The 17,044-nt window shown below is 50.6% G+C and overlaps 10 protein-coding genes across 10 annotated transcripts; 4 read left to right on the forward strand and 6 right to left on the reverse strand.

Annotated features, from left to right (window-relative positions):
• Nucleotides 1-196: 196 nt before the first annotated feature.
• ASPGLDRAFT_33650 (uncharacterized protein) lies at nt 197-1,019 on the reverse strand (the record flags this gene model as incomplete). The annotated part of the gene is made up of 2 exons (XM_022544339.1): nt 197-874; nt 945-1,019. The coding sequence occupies 2 exons, from the start codon at nt 1,017-1,019 to the stop codon at nt 197-199; spliced, it is 753 nt and encodes a 250-aa protein (XP_022403456.1).
• A 295-nt stretch (nt 1,020-1,314) lies between these two features.
• On the forward strand, nt 1,315-2,078 carry ASPGLDRAFT_80687 (uncharacterized protein; the record flags this gene model as incomplete). The annotated part of the gene is made up of 3 exons (XM_022550081.1): nt 1,315-1,350; nt 1,395-1,461; nt 1,518-2,078. 3 exons carry the CDS (start codon nt 1,315-1,317, stop codon nt 2,018-2,020), a joined length of 606 nt encoding a protein of 201 aa, XP_022403457.1. The 3' UTR covers nt 2,021-2,078.
• Nucleotides 2,079-2,259: 181 nt separating this feature from the next.
• On the reverse strand, nt 2,260-2,842 carry ASPGLDRAFT_56326 (uncharacterized protein; the record flags this gene model as incomplete). The annotated part of the gene is made up of 3 exons (XM_022548188.1): nt 2,764-2,842; nt 2,630-2,702; nt 2,260-2,564 (listed from the first exon to the last, which is right to left on the reverse strand). The coding sequence occupies exons 1-3, from the start codon at nt 2,797-2,799 to the stop codon at nt 2,260-2,262; spliced, it is 414 nt and encodes a 137-aa protein (XP_022403458.1). The 5' UTR covers nt 2,800-2,842.
• A 69-nt stretch (nt 2,843-2,911) lies between these two features.
• On the reverse strand, nt 2,912-3,948 carry ASPGLDRAFT_1267919 (uncharacterized protein). The gene is made up of 3 exons (XM_022540674.1): nt 3,539-3,948; nt 3,412-3,484; nt 2,912-3,352 (listed from the first exon to the last, which is right to left on the reverse strand). Exons 1-3 carry the CDS (start codon nt 3,572-3,574, stop codon nt 3,102-3,104), a joined length of 360 nt encoding a protein of 119 aa, XP_022403459.1. The 5' UTR covers nt 3,575-3,948; the 3' UTR covers nt 2,912-3,101.
• Nucleotides 3,861-5,676, reverse strand: ASPGLDRAFT_121848 (cytochrome P450; the record flags this gene model as incomplete). The annotated part of the gene is made up of 7 exons (XM_022540270.1): nt 3,861-4,023; nt 4,071-4,234; nt 4,281-4,365; nt 4,411-4,439; nt 4,487-4,801; nt 4,848-5,386; nt 5,445-5,676. 7 exons carry the CDS (start codon nt 5,674-5,676, stop codon nt 3,861-3,863), a joined length of 1,527 nt encoding a protein of 508 aa, XP_022403460.1.
• A 2,047-nt stretch (nt 5,677-7,723) lies between these two features.
• On the forward strand, nt 7,724-9,150 carry ASPGLDRAFT_64980 (CVNH domain-containing protein; the record flags this gene model as incomplete). The annotated part of the gene is made up of 2 exons (XM_022548843.1): nt 7,724-7,856; nt 8,963-9,150. 2 exons carry the CDS (start codon nt 7,724-7,726, stop codon nt 9,148-9,150), a joined length of 321 nt encoding a protein of 106 aa, XP_022403461.1.
• Nucleotides 9,151-9,794: 644 nt separating this feature from the next.
• On the forward strand, nt 9,795-10,729 carry ASPGLDRAFT_56331 (CVNH domain-containing protein). The gene is made up of 2 exons (XM_022548189.1): nt 9,795-10,402; nt 10,466-10,729. Exons 1-2 carry the CDS (start codon nt 10,270-10,272, stop codon nt 10,651-10,653), a joined length of 321 nt encoding a protein of 106 aa, XP_022403462.1. The 5' UTR covers nt 9,795-10,269; the 3' UTR covers nt 10,654-10,729.
• Nucleotides 10,725-13,269, reverse strand: ASPGLDRAFT_44638 (uncharacterized protein). Its single transcript, XM_022546066.1, has one exon. It carries the CDS (start codon nt 13,067-13,069, stop codon nt 10,925-10,927), a length of 2,145 nt encoding a protein of 714 aa, XP_022403463.1. The 5' UTR covers nt 13,070-13,269; the 3' UTR covers nt 10,725-10,924.
• Nucleotides 13,270-13,597: 328 nt separating this feature from the next.
• Nucleotides 13,598-16,527, forward strand: abp2 (putative ARS binding protein Abp2). Its single transcript, XM_022541850.1, has 2 exons — nt 13,598-14,529; nt 14,581-16,527. The coding sequence occupies exons 1-2, from the start codon at nt 13,882-13,884 to the stop codon at nt 16,141-16,143; spliced, it is 2,211 nt and encodes a 736-aa protein (XP_022403464.1). The 5' UTR covers nt 13,598-13,881; the 3' UTR covers nt 16,144-16,527.
• Nucleotides 16,235-17,007, reverse strand: ASPGLDRAFT_1269082 (uncharacterized protein). The gene is made up of 3 exons (XM_022540686.1): nt 16,836-17,007; nt 16,717-16,769; nt 16,235-16,636 (listed from the first exon to the last, which is right to left on the reverse strand). The coding sequence occupies exons 1-3, from the start codon at nt 16,905-16,907 to the stop codon at nt 16,327-16,329; spliced, it is 435 nt and encodes a 144-aa protein (XP_022403465.1). The 5' UTR covers nt 16,908-17,007; the 3' UTR covers nt 16,235-16,326.
• Between the last annotated feature and the right edge of the window lie 37 nt (nt 17,008-17,044).

A 17,044-nucleotide genomic window follows, 5' to 3' on the forward strand; every position in this document is an offset into this window, starting at 1 on the left:
TCTATTCGCGAACACATCGTCATCGGCAGATCTACAACCATGAACCAGTTCGAATTCCTTTCAATAAACCAAATCATCATCAGATACAATTCAATATAACAACCGCATAACCATACCAACCAAAAACTCTTCCGATACGAACCTATTCGCGCTCCAATACCTTAACCAGAACCGCCATCACCACGACCCCGACGCATCAAGCCGCTCCCTCATAGTAATCCTCATTGACGAACGGATCCGACATCGCAAACGAATCCCCCATCCGAAACACAAACGGATTCGTCACCTCCAGACGCTCCGCCTTCACCTGCGGAGTAGGGCTGTTCTCCGGATCCTCGATACCCTCAACAGATCGCTTCAGAGGAGTTACACTTCCAACAATGAGACTCTTGGGCTTGACAGGAGATGGAGTAACCCGCGACAGAACAGGCAGAGAGGGAGAGCGGGCTGCAGTGTGTTCTGGGTTGACATTTTCCATCTTCACGAACAGACTGTCCGCCTCTTTCTTCGTTTCGGCCTCGGGGGATGCGGAGGAGTCGTCAAGACAGATCACATCTGCAGCCGAGCCCATGATGTTACTCAAGCTGCCGTTGGGTTTTGTCGGTGTCTCGGGGATGTTTTCCCCAAAACCTGGCTTTTGATTCTTCAACGCGGAGGACTGGTTGGATTTTGATTTCGACGCAGACGCAGAAGCTGGAGCTCTGCTTCGCAGCCCACGAGGCGTGCGCGGGACGCCGTTATTGATATTTACCCCTCGGGCCTGTGCCTCTGCGCGCAGGTCGTCTGCCATTTTTCTGTACCGGCGGAAACGGCCCTCGATGGCGTCGTAGGTGGCTCCTTGGCCGTAGATGGCTGCCATGTTGTGGTAGTCCAGCTAAATAGACAGACGAAGATGCTGGGTTAGTATGGTTGTGGTATTTGAGATTGGAGGGTTAAGGACATACTTTGAGGCCTGGGTTGCCGGCGATGAGGGATGCGAACAGACGGTCTGTCGCATCGGCTGTTTTCCTGTTGACCATCTTGTATTTTTATTTTTATTTTTATTTTTTTGGGTTGATGTGTTTTAGTGGTGAGGGAAAGTCAGCAGATAAAGACAAGTCAAAGAGGGACGAAGAGGGCCATTGAAGAGAGGAGGGTTGTGTTGAGGTTGTTATGGCAAACATCACAGTGAATGATGGAATTTGCCGTGTATTCACTAGGGTTGGCAATACCACACTCTTCCTGTTCTTTTCCCTTCACTTTCTTCCTTTCTCTTTTTTAACCTCTGTTTTTCTCAACTACCCTCTATTTCCCACTGAACCATCCACTGTCAAAATGCCTGTGAAGTGGACACCTGGAAATGACCAGCTGGTACGTCTCCCCTCTTCATACTTAGTCTCAACTAACAGCACCAGCTCCTCCTCAAAATCCTGGAGACCCACGACCTCTCCGTCGACACCAAGAAAGTAGCTGAAGCATGGCGTAAGTCCCTCACCTACTCACTACATAACCCTTTTTTCACAATGATAACGATACAGCCGCCACCGACGCAAAAGACAAACCCACTCCCCGCGCCATAACTGAACGCCTCGTGCGCATGCGCCAGACAGCCCGAGCCTCCTCCGGAAACGCCGGCGGCTTCGCTATCAAAAGCGCCCCTGCTACCCCCAAGAAACCTCATAACACTACTACATCCACCCCAGCCTCTGGCAAGACCAAAGCCCCCGACTCAACCAAGCGCGCTCGCACGCAGAATGCTGACGTTACCGAAGACGAGGACATGGCTGACGTCGAGACCCCCACCAAATCGAGCAAGAGCGTGAAGAAGGAGCCTGAGAGCAAGGCTGTTAAACTTGAACTTGCGGAGTTGGATGGTGTTCATGTTCCTGCTAAGCGGGTTAGGAAGAGTAGTGCGTTGCCGTTGGGGATGGTGGAGTATAGTGGTGATGGGGAGAAGTGGGAGGAGGATGAGACTGTTTATGATAGTTCTGCTTCGGAGTTTGTGCCGGAAGATGGTGTTAAGCGGGGGGATGAGAGCTAACTTGTGTACTTGGTTTTGTGGTTGGGTAGATGTCTGAGGGTTGAGTGGAGGATTGGGGTACGTTCTGTTATGCGTTTAGGAATGCTTTTAAGTGGCACTTGCTCAAAATATCCTTCTCAATACCTAGGAATAAAATCGCACGGGCTTGTCAAATCGTTCCCATCACTAGAAACACATAACCCCGATAACCGCTCGGTTCCCCTCGTACGACCAGAATAACACAACCAACAGACCAGACCTCAAACATCCTCCTCCTCATCCTCCATCTCTGCATCAACTTCACCAGCTTCCTCTTTCTCCTCACCATTGCCCTTATTCTTAGCCTTCTTCGCAGCCTTCTTGCCATCCTCCTTCCCCTTCCCAGCCTGCCTACCCCTCTTCTTCTTTGGCGAAACAGGCGCAGACGCAGACGATCCCTCTCCAGCAGCATCATCCGCACCAGAACCCGACGCAGACGCAGACGCAGAACCGATGATGTTCAAGTCTTTGTTCACTTGCTCGCGCAGGCGCTGGATGCGGCGTTGCACGGCGATTTTGGTGCATTCTACCACAGCACTACATGGTTAGCTTCTTTGAACAGAGTTGGGTGAGTGGGTGGTGTGAGCGTACCCGGTCCCATCCATTCGGCGAGGGCTTCGTAGTCGACTTTTTGGGTGCTTAGGTGGAGGATTCCGATGAGGAGCTTTTGAGGACTTTTGTTAGTTATTTGGATGGAGGGTTGGTGTTGTGCTAGGCTGGCTTACTTTGGCGTCCGCCTGGTCAGTCCAAGTCATAGGCATGATGACGGTTGAGATGAGCGCAGATTTTAGTAACGGTATATTTGGAATGAAGGTAGAGTAGAGAGTTGGAGAAGAGAGGAATATTAGATAGAAAATAAGTATGGCGGAGAAGAGGGGTGTAATTGCATTCACTCTTTATGTTATCTGCATCTCAGTAGACAATGAATAATAGATCTTTGTCCAATCAAAGCATGTCTCAATACAAAACACCGAGCCTATCGTTATCCTGACTAGTAGAAGATCAAAAACAAGTAAAATTTATCTGCTCACACCAATTCCTAGCCCAGCCCCAACAGCGCATTCTAACCACTCTCCTCAGTCTCAGTCCCCATAGCCTCCTCATCCTCCCCTCTCTTAACCTTCTTCGCCGGCCTCTTTTTCACACCTCCCTCATTGTTCTTGGAGCCCGCCTTAGCACCCTTCTTCCTCTTCTCGGGGGTCGCCGGCGCAGAACCCTCATCACTAGCAGCGACGGCAGCAGTAGGGTTGGAAGCGTCGTGGACCTGCTTCTTGAGACGGGTGATGCGGATTTGGACAGCAACTTTGGTGCATTCTGTAGTAAACGGTGTATTAGTTTCGGTTTGTGAGGGTAGGGCTCGAGGTGAGGACTACCTGGTCCCATGTATTCCGCGATGGCGGCGTAGTCGAGTTTCGCGCTGGTAGTATGCAGGATCGCGACGAGGAGCTGATTTGAGATTGTTAGGAATGCGCTTATATTTGGAGATGCGAGTCGGCTTACCTTTGCGTCGCTCTGGTCATTCCATGTCATCGGCATGGTGGCGGTTGGGGTGATACGCGAGGGTAGTGTGGGTGTGGAGGTATATTATTTGAATTGAAGCAGGTATGGAGAGAAGAAAACTTCAATCTAGGAAGAAGATGACATTGAGGGCGTTGCTGGGAGAAGGGACATGGTAGAAGGAAAGGAAGAAGAGACGCTGGAGGAAGTGCTATTGCATTCACTCATTCTGTAGTGTATTGAGGTGAATGAAACTTTGTATACAGTCATGTCTCAACACAACACCGACAATTGTCTTTCATTCTCTATCTCCGCCATTGTCTTATTATACCGCTTTCTCAAAAACAAAACCGGCATACTCTACAGGATGGTATCCTGAGAAATAATCATTCAAGACAAGCTCTTCCGGACTCTTCTTCCTCGTCTTCAAGTCACCGAATTGGCGAAACACTCTTCCCAGCGTGACGTACAGTTCACAGTATGCAAGACTACATAGTTAGCTATTTGCAACACAATGAGAGAGGTCCGAACATACGGCATTCCGACACACTGTCTAGATCCCTTTCCAAAAGCGAACAGGTATTTCTCCAAAGCCTTGCAGACGTCTGGATTAGTCCAGCGGTTCGGATCGAACTTGTAGGAGTCTGGGAAGATTTCTTCGTTGTGGTGCATGATCCATGTACTCATACTAATGACGGTCTGCTATGTTTAATATGTTGTCTCGCGGGGCTGTAGGGAAACTTACACCCTCTGGAACTGTGTGTCCGTTGAATTGTGCACCACCTTTGGGAACAACTCGTGGGAGTCGACCGGGGACACCAAAGGAGAGACTAATTTGGTTAGATACGCCTTTTAACTAAATGGTAAGGGGCAACTACCGTAACGCTTCCTTGATGACACCCGTCTAGTGATCGTTAGCACTGCTCGCCATGTTGGGATTGCTTGACCTACCAAGTACGGTAACTTCTCGAGTGATGTGAGATTTATATCGGCATCTGGATCAGGAAATGCCTCCGTCAACTCGGCCGTCAACTGTTTGTAAATGTCCGGATTGATCACAGTATTGTAAGTCGCAATCGTAAGCGCATTCCCAGTGGTATCCGCCGCAGCCCCAAGGACAATATATGCCTCGTCCGCGAGATAGTCCACTGATGGCTCGTAGCCTTCCACATCATCGAGCTGAAGAAGGTGGTGGAATATAGTCCGGTTCGACTTCTCTCCCTTGTCCACGGCATCCTTGACGCGGAGGACCTGGTTGCGAGCATTCTATATTCATTAGCTATATCCTGCATCAAAAGCTTGGATGGCACACCTGTTGATGCTGCAGCATGCTACCCCAGGGCTTCTTTAGCAACATGGCTAGCCAGCTAGGCACTCGCAAAGCAACATAGCGAATGGTTGGGAAGGTCTGAAAGAACAACGTTGCCGGACCAAAGTCACGGATCACATCGAAGAATTCCTTCCCAAAGTCTGGCGCATCCAGCAACTTGTACGACTCGTCAAAGGCATAGTCGGTGATGACATCCACAGACACTGCCCGAAAGGCATAATGGAGATCAAGACGTCCTAAGGTCTCAAAGGCCGACTGCATGCGCGAGACTATTTTTTTGGCTGCGTCTTGTACTATCTCTTCCAGGGACAAGACCTTTCTGCGCGAGAAGAATGGGTTTATGGCTGATCGTTTGATCCGGTGGGCTTCGGGACTCTCTGTTGCTAGTGATGGTCTCTCTGGACCAACGGCGCGATAGAAGTCGCCATGCTTTCCGTATCGTGAGCCGATGCTGTAGATCTTCTCTAGGTTGTTTGGATCGCTCAGATGGACTTCGTTTGGAGTGATGCGAACGACGGGTCCTGATTGTGTGAGTTTCTAGATTCTAGAAAGTTATTCTTGTGTTGGTTGGCAACGTACCATATTGTTCGTGTAGCCTCTGTATCTGCAAGTAAAATCGTCCACCGCGAGCATTATACCAGTAGCAATAAAGAGAAGTCACTCCCGCTAATAGAGGCCCGGGGATATGAGCCAGCGGATGAAAAAAGATACGATACACGGCAACACCAATGACATTTACAGCAGCACAGAGCAACACACTGATGAACAGTTGCGGGCTCTCAGAGGTGAAGGTCCAATTGTCAATCAACATGGTGTCTTTGGGGAGTTATGAAATGCATCTCCTCATCCCCTCAAAGAGGGGCAGTCCTGATAGAAATAAGTCCGGCGATTTTCAACCGCCAGCTTATCTAGTTGACATCCCGGCCTATGTGACGCGACGTTGCATGTTTCACGGTGCATGGCTCATACTAATTGCATTTGGGATTGATTCTATTGGATCGCGGTTAGAATAGTCTAGACGTACTTCGTACAAGCGGGTAGGACTTGCCATTTACTCCTCTTTTGCAGATCAGATCGGCTACGGGGGCTTCGACAATATACGAGCGACTTATTAAGACACTGTAAAGCAGAGCATGAAGCCAATAAGGAAGAGTAGTCTAGTTGCATGCCGATACACTGCAAGGGAGATGAATGCCAGAAAAGGAAGTGGGATGGGTTACGGGACTTGGTCCTCTCGACTTCAATCCCATCAATGTTTATTTCTTTCTTCTTGGTATCTACTATGTACAGCGTTACTCCTCCATGCCCCTCGGTAAAATGGTCAAAGGAGGGGGTGTTCATCATGAGCCGTCCAGGGTGCATATAAATACGTGAGCCGTCCAGCTATGAGCGAAAACAGTCAAACCACAACTTAATTCCAGACAAACCTCTCCCCACAACCTCACAGTGAGCTGAGTGACGGCTAACGGGTTCAGTACTACGATAGATGGTGATGGCCCCAGGGGGTTGTGTGTATTTTTATGATAAGCGAAACGCATGCTTGTTAGTGTGGATAAAGCGTCCTCATGCAAGTCCACTATCTGTACATAGACATAGCACAAGGCAATGCATAACGAAGCAATGTGCGGAATAGCCATCAAAACTGGCCGAGGCGCAGGTTGGGGTTCATTCCTGACACATGCGTCCCAGACGAATGGTAGGAAGCTAAAAATGTCCTTTTCTACTCTGGGAAGGTGGGATGTTGGTGACCCGTCGAGTTTGATATGCCGCTCCGATTGACTGTCGGTTCTGGCCCGCACAGATTTTGACTGATGCGTGCAGCTTGCAGGTCTGAGAACGAGAGAAGTCCTACGCGGCTCAAAAGGCTATCTACATTAGAAGGGGAAATACGGAGTACATCAGGCCAGTTTAGTTCCGGCCCCACGCAGCTGGGGTCATAACAGATGGCAAGACGCCGTCTGGCTGGTAGGGGGAACACATTCTCTCTTCATAGGTATAGCGAGCTTCTACTTCTGCCCGTTACGTCCATGTCGGCGGGGGTTCATGATCTGAACACCATGATCGGAAACAACAACGGCATGACAGTTCTACGGAGAGCATAGTATTATATACCATTACTTAGAATGCGTTCGTTATACGAGGAATTTTGAATGGAGCGCTACAAACTTCAGCGAGACCGCCAAGGAAATTGATTTCTACTCTGAGGACGATGATATTCCCGCTCGTTCGACAGAGCTCGAACTGAGGATGGTAGCTGGTGTGAGGCTAGTACTGACCTGGCCGAGCATATTGTGAACATCGGTGGTCAATTCGTGTTTGTTGGGGTATGTCTTATATGCGATGTCGGAATTGTGGGATGGCAGCTGATGACCCACAGTGAATGTGTACATAAACAGATATTGCATAATAATCGGGAGTCACGGAAGAATGACAGAATCAACGGACCTTACACAGTATCCCACAGACAAGGCTTCCACGCGCAATGCAATCATCGTGCATAACCCCTCCATGGCCCACTGCCAAGCGCCGCAGGGCACCTCCATAAGTAGGGTCCTGTTTACTTTTTATGCAGTTGCCTGGCAAGGCTGTGTCCCTGATTGCCCTGGGGGGATTCGAAGGAATATGCCGAGATACCCACTGGTTTGGACAGGCAAATGAACAAGTGCCAAGTGGTGGGCTGCTGTTGAGGTGGTCATCAGGAAGGAGGGGAAAATGCATATGGCTTTGACAGCCGGCTGAGGCCCGGAAGACATATAAAGTAGAGGCACCGCGCAGCTTAGAGACGACAGACAGAACACAATCAACCGATTCAATTATACGACGACGCGTTATCTTTCCACACAAACACACAGTCCACCATGAGCTTCCACCTTACCGCTGAGGACATTGTCATTGAAGACAACCACATCCTCAAGGCCCAGCTCCGGAACGGAGACGATGAGCTTGTCGAATCAACTATCGACCTGAATGAACATCTTGGGAACAACGGTGGTACGCACTTTCACAGAGCACGGAGTACTCCGTACCCGGGACCGAAACTGTAGTGTCGTCCATGGATGCTAACGGTAATTCTTTTGCTTCATGAATAGGCGTTTTCGAATGGGACGGCGAGAACTTCAGCGAATCTGCCGAAAATGTCGAGTTTTCCATCGAGGGTGATGGCGAGGTTCCTGTTCTCCGTGCATTGCTGGGTAATGGAAATGATGGTGAAACGGTTGAAGCTGATATCAACCTCTCGGAGCGCATTGTAAACGAGAATGGTGAATTTGTGTACCAGTAAATGGCACGTGGGATTTTCTTTTCTAGTGTGTTCAATAATGAGAGCGGACAGGTTGTCATATTCTCGGAGCCCCGTGTTGGTCGATCATCTTCCGAAGTAAAACTGATGCCACCGGTATTGCATGATAACCGGCGAAGATCACGGAATGCAAAAGAAGGTCAGCGGATTGACGGCCCCCAAGTTACCTAGCATACGGGCAAGGCGTTTCTCGTACAATTACTCCGTACATACCAATAATGTAGGAGTGATGCGACATCTGCCCCTCCAAGATCCACTCTGTAAAGTGGCCGCCAAGCGCTGCAGGTCACCGCTATAAGCAACACCACCATAACACCCGCCGTATATGCGCCGGGATTCAATTAATCTGCCTGGCGAGGCCGACACCCTGATTGCTCGGGTGGGTTTCGTTTCAAACCGGGGACAAATAATCGGGGGACATGTGGTACTCGGCGGTTGTTCTATTGAAACTGGTCGACAATCGAAGGAGTGGGAAGTTCCACATGGCGGTAAAGGAGAACATATATAAAGGTTGACAGTCTGCTGGGAAAAGGACAGACAGAGAGACATCCTCGATCAATCAATTCATTCAACTTTACCACACACCCTCCAAAGCACGTCACAATGAGCTTCCACCTTACCGGCCAGGAAATCCGTATCGAGAACGACCACATCCTCGTCGCTCTTCTTCAGAACGAGAATGGCGAGTATGTTGAGTCCGCTATTGACCTGAACCAGTTCGTTGGAAATGACGACGGTATGCTACAACAGACTATGTGGTCAGTGAAGACATGGAAGTTAACACTAAGCTGCGCTATAGGAAACTTCCACTGGGACGGCGAGAACTTCAGCGAGACCGCCCAGGGCGTCCACTTCGCCATTGAGGGTGATGCGGATGTCCCTGTTCTTCGCGGAAATTTGCTGGGCGTCGATGGCAACTGGGATTCCCGTGACCTTAACCTCGCCGAGCGTGTTGTGAACAACAACGGTCAATTCGAATTCCAGTAAAGTACGTTTGATATACATGACATGTCGGGTTAAAGGATGGACGGCTAACGGGCGGGCCGCAGCGCAGCGTACCGATGTTCGGAAATGATGGATGGGAGCCGATGGCATCTACTAAGTGTGATATTAACTGGCTCTGGATACCGGTTTAGCTATGATTGAATATAACCTTATGACGAAGATCTGTCCTTCCGAGCATAATTTGCCTTTCAAATACAGTAGTACTCCATCAAGTAGCCTCCAAACGCCTATCTCCGTCGCGGCTGAGCTGAATGCCTCCCAAACCCACTCGCATGGGCAAATGGCGCGAAGACAAATATGTAAATGTACTCCCGGAAGGAGGGGGATACCATTGACGGCGGAGACAGTTCCCGCTGTCCGGGATGAGCTGGTAGAGAATGAAGATGGCTGTCCAGCGTCATTGTTTTTAGCACTTCCCCTCGTCCCTGCAGTATGTAACTAAGTAACAAGCATACCTTCAGCCGCACAACCCACCATCATAGCGTCCACAATGGCCACCCCCTCTTTGGCGATCTCCGGGACAAGAATGGCAACTATAGAAGAACCTTCATTGACCTGGACATGTACATTCCAAACGATAACGGTATGCTTCGCTAAATAATGTATAGGGGATTGAGAGTGGTATGGTCATGGCTTCGCCGGGGGCGCTCGAGATATTCGGATTGAAGGTTGGAGCCGGCCGCGTGCTTCTCAAGGCAACTCTGCAACGTCCGGATGGATAATGGAGAGATGGTGAACTCAACCTGGGAGAAGAAATCTGGACTGATGACCATGGTGGATTCTCTTTCTGAATCCAACAAATACCTCTTGTGCAGCAAACACCATAACGCTATACAGGAACACATTGTCACCACTTCCATGTGGTACTGCGACCTGTTCTATTGAAAATACTCCACGCGGTACGGAGTACATGCATAGTACCAGTATTCCTCGAAAGAGGGGAGGTTACATGGCCGTACGAGGCTGATGAGGCCAGCTGAGGGCCAAATTGTCTATATAAGGGCAGAGAAAATGTACTAATCCATCAGTCCATCAGTCAATCCATCTATCTTTCCATACCCCATACCAACAGATACTATCTACTATCTCTACGATATCACCATGAGCTTCCACCTCACCGCCGAGAGCCTCCGTCTCGAGGAGAACCATATCCTCAGTGCTCAGCTCCGCAATGCGGATGGCGAGCTTGTCGACTCGTCCATTGACTTGAACACCATCATCGGAAATGTTGACGGTATGCCTCCCGCTCACTCAACTGTCCACTGGGCACGAGAAGACTGGAAGCTAACAGTGGCAGGCCGCTTGGAATGGGGTGGCCAGAACTTCAGCGAGAGTGCCGAGGAGGTCCAGTTCGGCATCGAGTCCGAAAATGATGTCCCTGTTCTTCGGGCTTTGCTGAAGAAGGCTGGCGAGGAGTGTGCTGCTGCGGATGTTAACCTGTCTGAGCGCATCGTCAACGAGAATGGTGCCTTTGTGTTTGTTTAGTGATGTGGTGCCATATTTTGATATACAACTGCTCCTGGCCAAGGTAGCTAGTATCGAATAAAGTCTTATGACGGGGATCTTCATTTTGAACATAAGTTGAGATTCATTATCGTAGTATGTAACATTACCGAATATCGAAGTAAACATTGTCAGTCCCGAACCCAGCCTTTCCGAACCAAACAAACTCCTTCCATGGAAGCGCCGTAGATCGCCATTAGTTGAGTTTAATCATCATAAAAAGGGTAACTACTAAAAGAAACAAGTGAGAAAATCACCAAGCATACCCCCCTTCGGCAACATCCCAATCATCCCCATCCCAATCCTCGTCCCCGCTAACCTCATCATCGAGAAAGTCCCCCTCGCTGAACTGCGTCTCCGTCGGACGTTGATTGTCAATTCGGACCATGACAACGTCGCACATGCCCTGAACCTGCATTGCACGAGGCTCCTGTTCGCCGAACCCCTCCATTGCAGTGCGACTTGGCGATGGACTACCTTCAACGTCGTCATCATCGTCGTCTTCGAGCTCCATGATTTTGCGCTGCGCGAGACGGGCACTTTTACGCTTCGATGGTGTTGACGGGCCGCTATTCGGTGTATCAGAGTGGGGACCAGCAGTGTCTTCTGCAGTGCCTTCAACTGGCTCGGGAGGTGGCGGGGAACCCCGAAGAGTGCGCAGATTGGGGTCCGGAGGTGCACTGCGTCGTAGGAAAACATGCTCCAGTCGTCCAATCCATTTTTCTCGGAATGTTGCACGGTCGCGCCAGCCAATTTTCAAGATTGCACTGATGACGAGCCGTCGCAGGTTGGGTAGCTCTGGTGCGGCATTAATCAAAGATGTGAAGAAGACCTCCGCAGCTGCGTCGTCCCATTTCCGAAGCTGGATCAACTCAATATCTTGCAGTGTAGACGGCCATGTTGGGACTTCCGACGAGCGAATGAGTTCCGGGAAGTGAGGTTCCACGTCGTGATAGCTGGACCAGTCGTGGATCGAAATGTCCATTTTGAACTTTTCAAGATTTTTACACGATCCACCAAGTCCGACAATGAAAGACATGCTCAGATGACGGTTGTGGCTCAAATTGAGTTCACGTAGATGCTGACCGTGAGAGGTGAGAAATGCGCCAAAGTTCGCCGTCGTTACTTCGTCACAGTTGTTGAGGGTCAGGGATGTGAGTGTCGTCGGGAGGTGGGGTAGGAGATGTTCGTTCACAATGGAACACTCTATAAACACCAATTGACGCAGTCCCGGCAGTTCCTTGAGGGCCGTCGCCATAACGACCTCCCGTTCGTTGGAGATATACCCGTCACCCTCCTCGTCCCACTCCTCTGACGCAACGTGCAACAAGCGCAGCTCTTCTATGCCCTGAAACGCAGACTGCAGATGCTTTGTCAGGGCATGCGGAGCCAGCTCTGGCGTTTCCATGAACCGACTGTTCCAGTCCCAACTGCGAAGTCGAATCGAGCTGTAGGCAATCGACTCAAAAAGACCCTCTGGGTACCCCCATTTCGAGCGCGCGCGTTGCCATGGAGGAATGCCCACGACGTAGTCCTCCGCGTGGTACAGTCGCATCTTTTTTACTTGCGGCGTGTTTTCAATCAACCTAGGCAATTCAAAATATCCTAAGGTCGGTCCGCTTTTGTATAAGAGTAAGGCTTCTACATCAACATGAAGTTCCTTGATCTTGTTGGTGTAATTAGTGGAAAGGGAGTCCTGAGGCTGAGACAGTAGGCTAAGCAGGCCATGGCACTTGGCAGCTGGTATCAACGGTGGAGAGTAGTAGAGAGCTGCCAGTGCAGGCTCACAAAACGCATGACATAGTAGAGCTACCTGGACAAGCCATTGCACAGAGCCCGTTCTAGTGACGCTCCTCTCATCGACCAGTGGCTGTGATGCATAGAAGAATATATCGAACAGTATGTGGTACGGCAAGTGCTGCCATGGAGGTATGACGCCTGAAGTGAGCAGAGGTGTCTCGTCCACTTCCACCTTCTTCCGCTTGCTCCGGGGTCTGCCCAACTCCATCCGCGAATTGTTCATAGGGCGTTTCGAACGTCTGGTCTGAGAGCGTGTCTTGACCGTCCTGTCACGACGAGGTCGAGAGGCGGTACCATTGCTGCTCGTTGGAGCGGGCAATGGATCAGTCGAGGCACCAGGCGCTTCCACTATATCATCATCACTTGCATTTCTTTCGAAGTTGTCATCCGATGACTCCTCCCTGTATGACGGTGGTATACGATTCGAACTGCGGGGCCGCAACGATAGCGATAAGCGACGCGAATCTCCCTCTTCGGAATCCCCATCACCATTGCCATCGGGCGATTCATCCGAGCTGCTGTCTTCATGATATGACTGGACTTTCAATCGACTGGAACGAAGCGGACGTGAAGGATCGGAGCGTCTCGAGGTTGCCATGACAGATGTCCGCCGTAGCGAGTACAGTTAGAAAGGGAGAGAGACAGTTAATCAAACATGGTCAGCAATGTCCGTCGAAGCAGGACGATAGCCAGGAATCAGAGAGGTCAGAATGAATGAGCCAGGAGAAGTGCAATGATCACTAGAAGAGAAAGAGAGTGAGAAAGGACCATGGGACGATGAGGTCAACTTCACTGTCGGCTTTATCGATAAGGCGAGGTGTTCCTGCCTGATACGGCCTATTCCCTGAGGCATAAACACCACCGGATGTGGCTAGCTTTCCACGTGATAGCTCAGCTATTCAGGCACCAACTCCCCCGCCCTGAGGCTTCAACGCTAATCCAAATAGGGAAACGCGGGGATTTCGTCCCAAAATAGCAGCGTCCAGCGGTCGATCAGCCAATCACCAGCCATGATTCAAGCGCCGGCCATCCTGCAGCCTCTGGCCCCAGCACACGACCGCCATGTCCAGATCCTCTCCTTCTCCTTCTTTTTCTTCCTCCTCCTCCTCTCTCTCTTGCCAGTATTGCTGGTGATGTGAGCAGAGCGGCGCTATCTTACTGGAATCGCGATTGTCTGTTTGTTGATGTATTCCCCGATTGAGGTGGCCCCTATTTACCGGTCTTTTTGCGCCATATACAAAGGGACCTGACCCTGTCTCATTGCGCCGGGTGATCCGGAGGCCTCCTTTTTGTGCATATATTCGTCGCATTTGGTTTGTGATTGGTTTTTTGAGCGCGCGTTGTATCAGGTCCGATTCTTTCGATCATCCCACGTGCCTGAGGGTCCGTTATATCGGTCTGTCTTCGGTAATGGAGGGCTCGTTTTCCGGCGTGATGAATCAACCAGATCGGGGGGAATTGGGGGGGAATCCGATGGTTGTTCAGCAGTACGCGAGATATCCGCCAACGATGGAGCCCGCGTTGCCCAGTGCCTCGTCCATTGATAGCTCTCGCAGTCGAGTGGCTGCCTCCAAATCACCTTCACTTCAGCATAAAGAGACCCCGCGCAGTCTACAGACGTCCCCGACAGTCCAGCGATCAATGATTCATCGACCGCCCTCGGTGCGGTCAGGGCCGTCAATGTCCCCTCCAGTGTTTGATTCAATGCGCCAGAGACAATCGAGAGAGTCAATGGACCAAGCAGAGGCCCGGACACTGCCTTCACGAAATATTACGGATCAAAATATTGACGATGCATATGTGGCGTTTATTTTCTACTGCAACCCCAATGTTCCCAGTTCCGTGGACACGTCTGAGCTACGGAAGACATTTCGATCGCCTCCTCGCAGTGATGGAAAGAGTTTTAGCATCTTCAGCTTGTGGGAGCTGATTCAAAAGTTTGATGCCAAGGAAGTGAAAACGTGGATCCAATTGGCCATTGAGCTGGGGGTTGAGCCTCCGTCTGTTGAGAAGAAGCAGAGCACACAAAAGGTGCAGCAATATGCTGTTCGACTTAAGGTTGGTGCTTTTGTTTAGTGCTTTCTGGTCTGACTTGGCTAACTATTACAGCGCTGGATGAGAGCAATGCATGTTGATGCTTTTTTCGAGTTTTGTCTTGGCCATCCTCATCCATACTACACACAGCGTCCCGCCGCCAATGCATTGGTCAGCGATAGTCGTGACGGGGTTCCTTTGGAGGAAGATCTTGCTCTGCGAGCACTTGTCCCACAATGGAAGCCAAAGCGAGGCAGGAAGAGGGCAGAAGACAAGGAAGACGACGAAAAACCAGCTAAACGGCCTCAGTTGGATACTTCCGTCGGGATCTTACATGGTGGCCCTTTTCAGCCACATTCTGCTGCCTTTCCCCAGAGTGCAATTCCTTTTAGCGCTTTTCCAGACGAAGTGGAGACCCACGACCCGTGGATGACAGCAACGTCTGCATTCCCGGCAGATGCACCGCACACTCAACAGGGACAGGATTTAAGATGGCGCGCCCTTGAGCGCGATGCGTCTCCCGCCAATTACCCGCAATCAGCCATTATTCCTCGAGGGCATCATCCCTCAGATGTCTTCCTCGCTGCTGAGCCACGATCAGCAATCACGCCGCCCCCTGGAGACAAGGCACGATCTCGCAGACGTCATGGGCCAGCTGTGTCATCCGCTTGGCCTAGCAGCAACGTTTCGTCCACTGGGAAAGCTCGAGGCCGGCCACCAAACCGTGGGACTGTTTCGGGACCATTTTCTTCGTTTCCTGTGAATCCGGCGCGTGATGAGTCATCTCATGGGGAGAATTCTGCTCGACCGGTCTCTGCAGTGGGAATGGACCAGAATTCTTTTGGTCAATTTCAATCACCTACTCCTTTCCAGCAGGGTGCTAAACCAGGCAAACTTCAACTACAAGTTCCGCAGAACACAGGCGCACCTGTACGTCTAGCAACGCCGCCTACAGTCATGGTGAACGGAACCGATCCGTCAAGGGCCGAGCCGATGCCTGATACTTCAGGTGCACGGCCAATCGATACTAAACCTGATAACATGTATGAGGAGCTCGTGCGGGTGTTAGCAGATGAAATCCGGCGTGCAGACATGGAAGGCAGACGTCCCCCATTTAGACCCGATGAGGCACGCGGTCTAGCAAGGGCTGTTATCAAGCAAGTCACGTCTTCGTTGCCAAATCTGTCTCGAGCAAGCTCGACGCGCTTGGTCGCGTTTCACCTTGGATTCGGGTCACTCGCTGGTTACCAGGGGCCCATTTCCGGGTCCACGGTGGTGCACGGGCATTCATCAGCTATAATACTTGGTGCAAACTTACCTCCCGAGTTTATATACGGAGTCGAACGCGAATACACTTATGGCTCTGGCGTGGTAACAAAAGTCACCTATCGCGGGCTGCGCATCGAGCCCGAGGATAAAATAGATACTGCATCGCGAACTACTGAGGAACCCAATAACATCGATGAACTGGATGGTCTGAGTGACGCAGAATTCGAAGTCGACGGTCCCGAGAACGGCGTATCAGACGCTACGTGGAAACAGCGGTATATGCGTCTTCGTGCGCAGATGCAGAAGAAAGAGAAATCCTTGTCGCAGTATAAGCGCAAGATCATGGAGTCCGTTATGGCGGAAATTTAGCCTTAGTGGTGGATATAGTATTTGCTTGTACATATGGGTTGTTTTGTTTATTGTACAGTTGGCTTTCAGATACCCCTATCGCGTTTGGAATTAGGACATCATAATGGATACAATAACCTTCAAACCAATTCTCAGAACAAAGTACACAACTACTCAGAATCCTCACTCTCGCCCTTAACCTTCTCAAAAGTCTCCCCCCTCCACATCTTCATCTTCATCCTCCTTCTCCTTAACAGTATCAAGACCAGCTTTCTTCACCACCTTCTCCGCGCTCTCAACAGCCTTATCCTTCTTTCCTTTCTTCGACGCCTTGCTCTTGCCGTTGCTCTCGGTATCGGTCTCGGAGTCTGTGGTTTTGCGTTTGCCGTTCGTCGTCTTCTTGGGAGTGGTGTTCGTGCTGCCGGTAGGGGTGGAGGTGGAGGTGGAAGTGGTGTTGGTGTCGCCGCCGGTGTTGATTCTATGGGCCTTCATGAGTCTGGAGTATCGCTTGACACTGTATTTATCAGCTTTATTCTGTGCAGACAACCGTTGAGAGGGAAGTGTAGGTGGTGGAGGGGAGGAAGGAGGACGTACGCCGCGCCACGAGAAACGATGGAACATTCTTTGGCCACTTCGGTGTAGTCGATCTGCGTAGGTACTGTTACTATACCACATTGGATTGTCACGGCAGGCGAGGTGGACAGGATGAGTACCTTTCCGTTGTTTGAGTGCCGGATGCAGCTTATGAGGAACTGGAACTGGTCGTCGTTGGTGATGCGGGACATTTTGCGTTGCTGTATGCGAGATTGTAGAAACTGTAGAATAAGTCTTTGGAGTAGAGGAGTGTGTGCTGTCTGAGAGAGGACGATAGAGGGGATGGTAGAGGGATGATAAGAGGTTGACCTGTAGTGTGAGAGAGGAG

Source organism: Aspergillus glaucus (assembly GCF_001890805.1).
Source record: "Aspergillus glaucus CBS 516.65 unplaced genomic scaffold ASPGLscaffold_5, whole genome shotgun sequence".
NCBI lineage: Eukaryota > Fungi > Ascomycota > Eurotiomycetes > Eurotiales > Aspergillaceae > Aspergillus > Aspergillus glaucus.

Excerpts from the sequence above, each read along its gene's own strand:
- ASPGLDRAFT_56331 (XM_022548189.1), top strand. The coding sequence starts at position 10,270 with ATGAGCTTCCACCTCACCGCCGAGAGCCTCCGTCTCGAGGAGAACCAT. Across the intron at positions 10,403-10,465 it reads CATCATCGGAAATGTTGACG|GCCGCTTGGAATGGGGTGGC; the intron begins GTATGCCTCCCG and ends TAACAGTGGCAG.
- ASPGLDRAFT_44638 (XM_022546066.1), bottom strand. The coding sequence starts at position 13,069 with ATGGCAACCTCGAGACGCTCCGATCCTTCACGTCCGCTTCGTTCCAGT.
- ASPGLDRAFT_1267919 (XM_022540674.1), bottom strand. The coding sequence starts at position 3,574 with ATGCCGATGACATGGAATGACCAGAGCGACGCAAAG. Across the intron at positions 3,485-3,538 it reads ATGACCAGAGCGACGCAAAG|CTCCTCGTCGCGATCCTGCA; the intron begins GTAAGCCGACTC and ends ATCTCAAATCAG. Across the intron at positions 3,353-3,411 it reads CGCGGAATACATGGGACCAG|AATGCACCAAAGTTGCTGTC; the intron begins GTAGTCCTCACC and ends CGTTTACTACAG.
- abp2 (XM_022541850.1), top strand. The coding sequence starts at position 13,882 with ATGGAGGGCTCGTTTTCCGGCGTGATGAATCAACCAGATCGGGGGGAA. Across the intron at positions 14,530-14,580 it reads AATATGCTGTTCGACTTAAG|CGCTGGATGAGAGCAATGCA; the intron begins GTTGGTGCTTTT and ends TAACTATTACAG.
- ASPGLDRAFT_1269082 (XM_022540686.1), bottom strand. The coding sequence starts at position 16,907 with ATGTCCCGCATCACCAACGACGACCAGTTCCAGTTCCTCATAAGCTGC. Across the intron at positions 16,770-16,835 it reads GGCACTCAAACAACGGAAAG|ATCGACTACACCGAAGTGGC; the intron begins GTACTCATCCTG and ends GTACCTACGCAG. Across the intron at positions 16,637-16,716 it reads ATCGTTTCTCGTGGCGCGGC|TGTCAAGCGATACTCCAGAC; the intron begins GTACGTCCTCCT and ends TGATAAATACAG.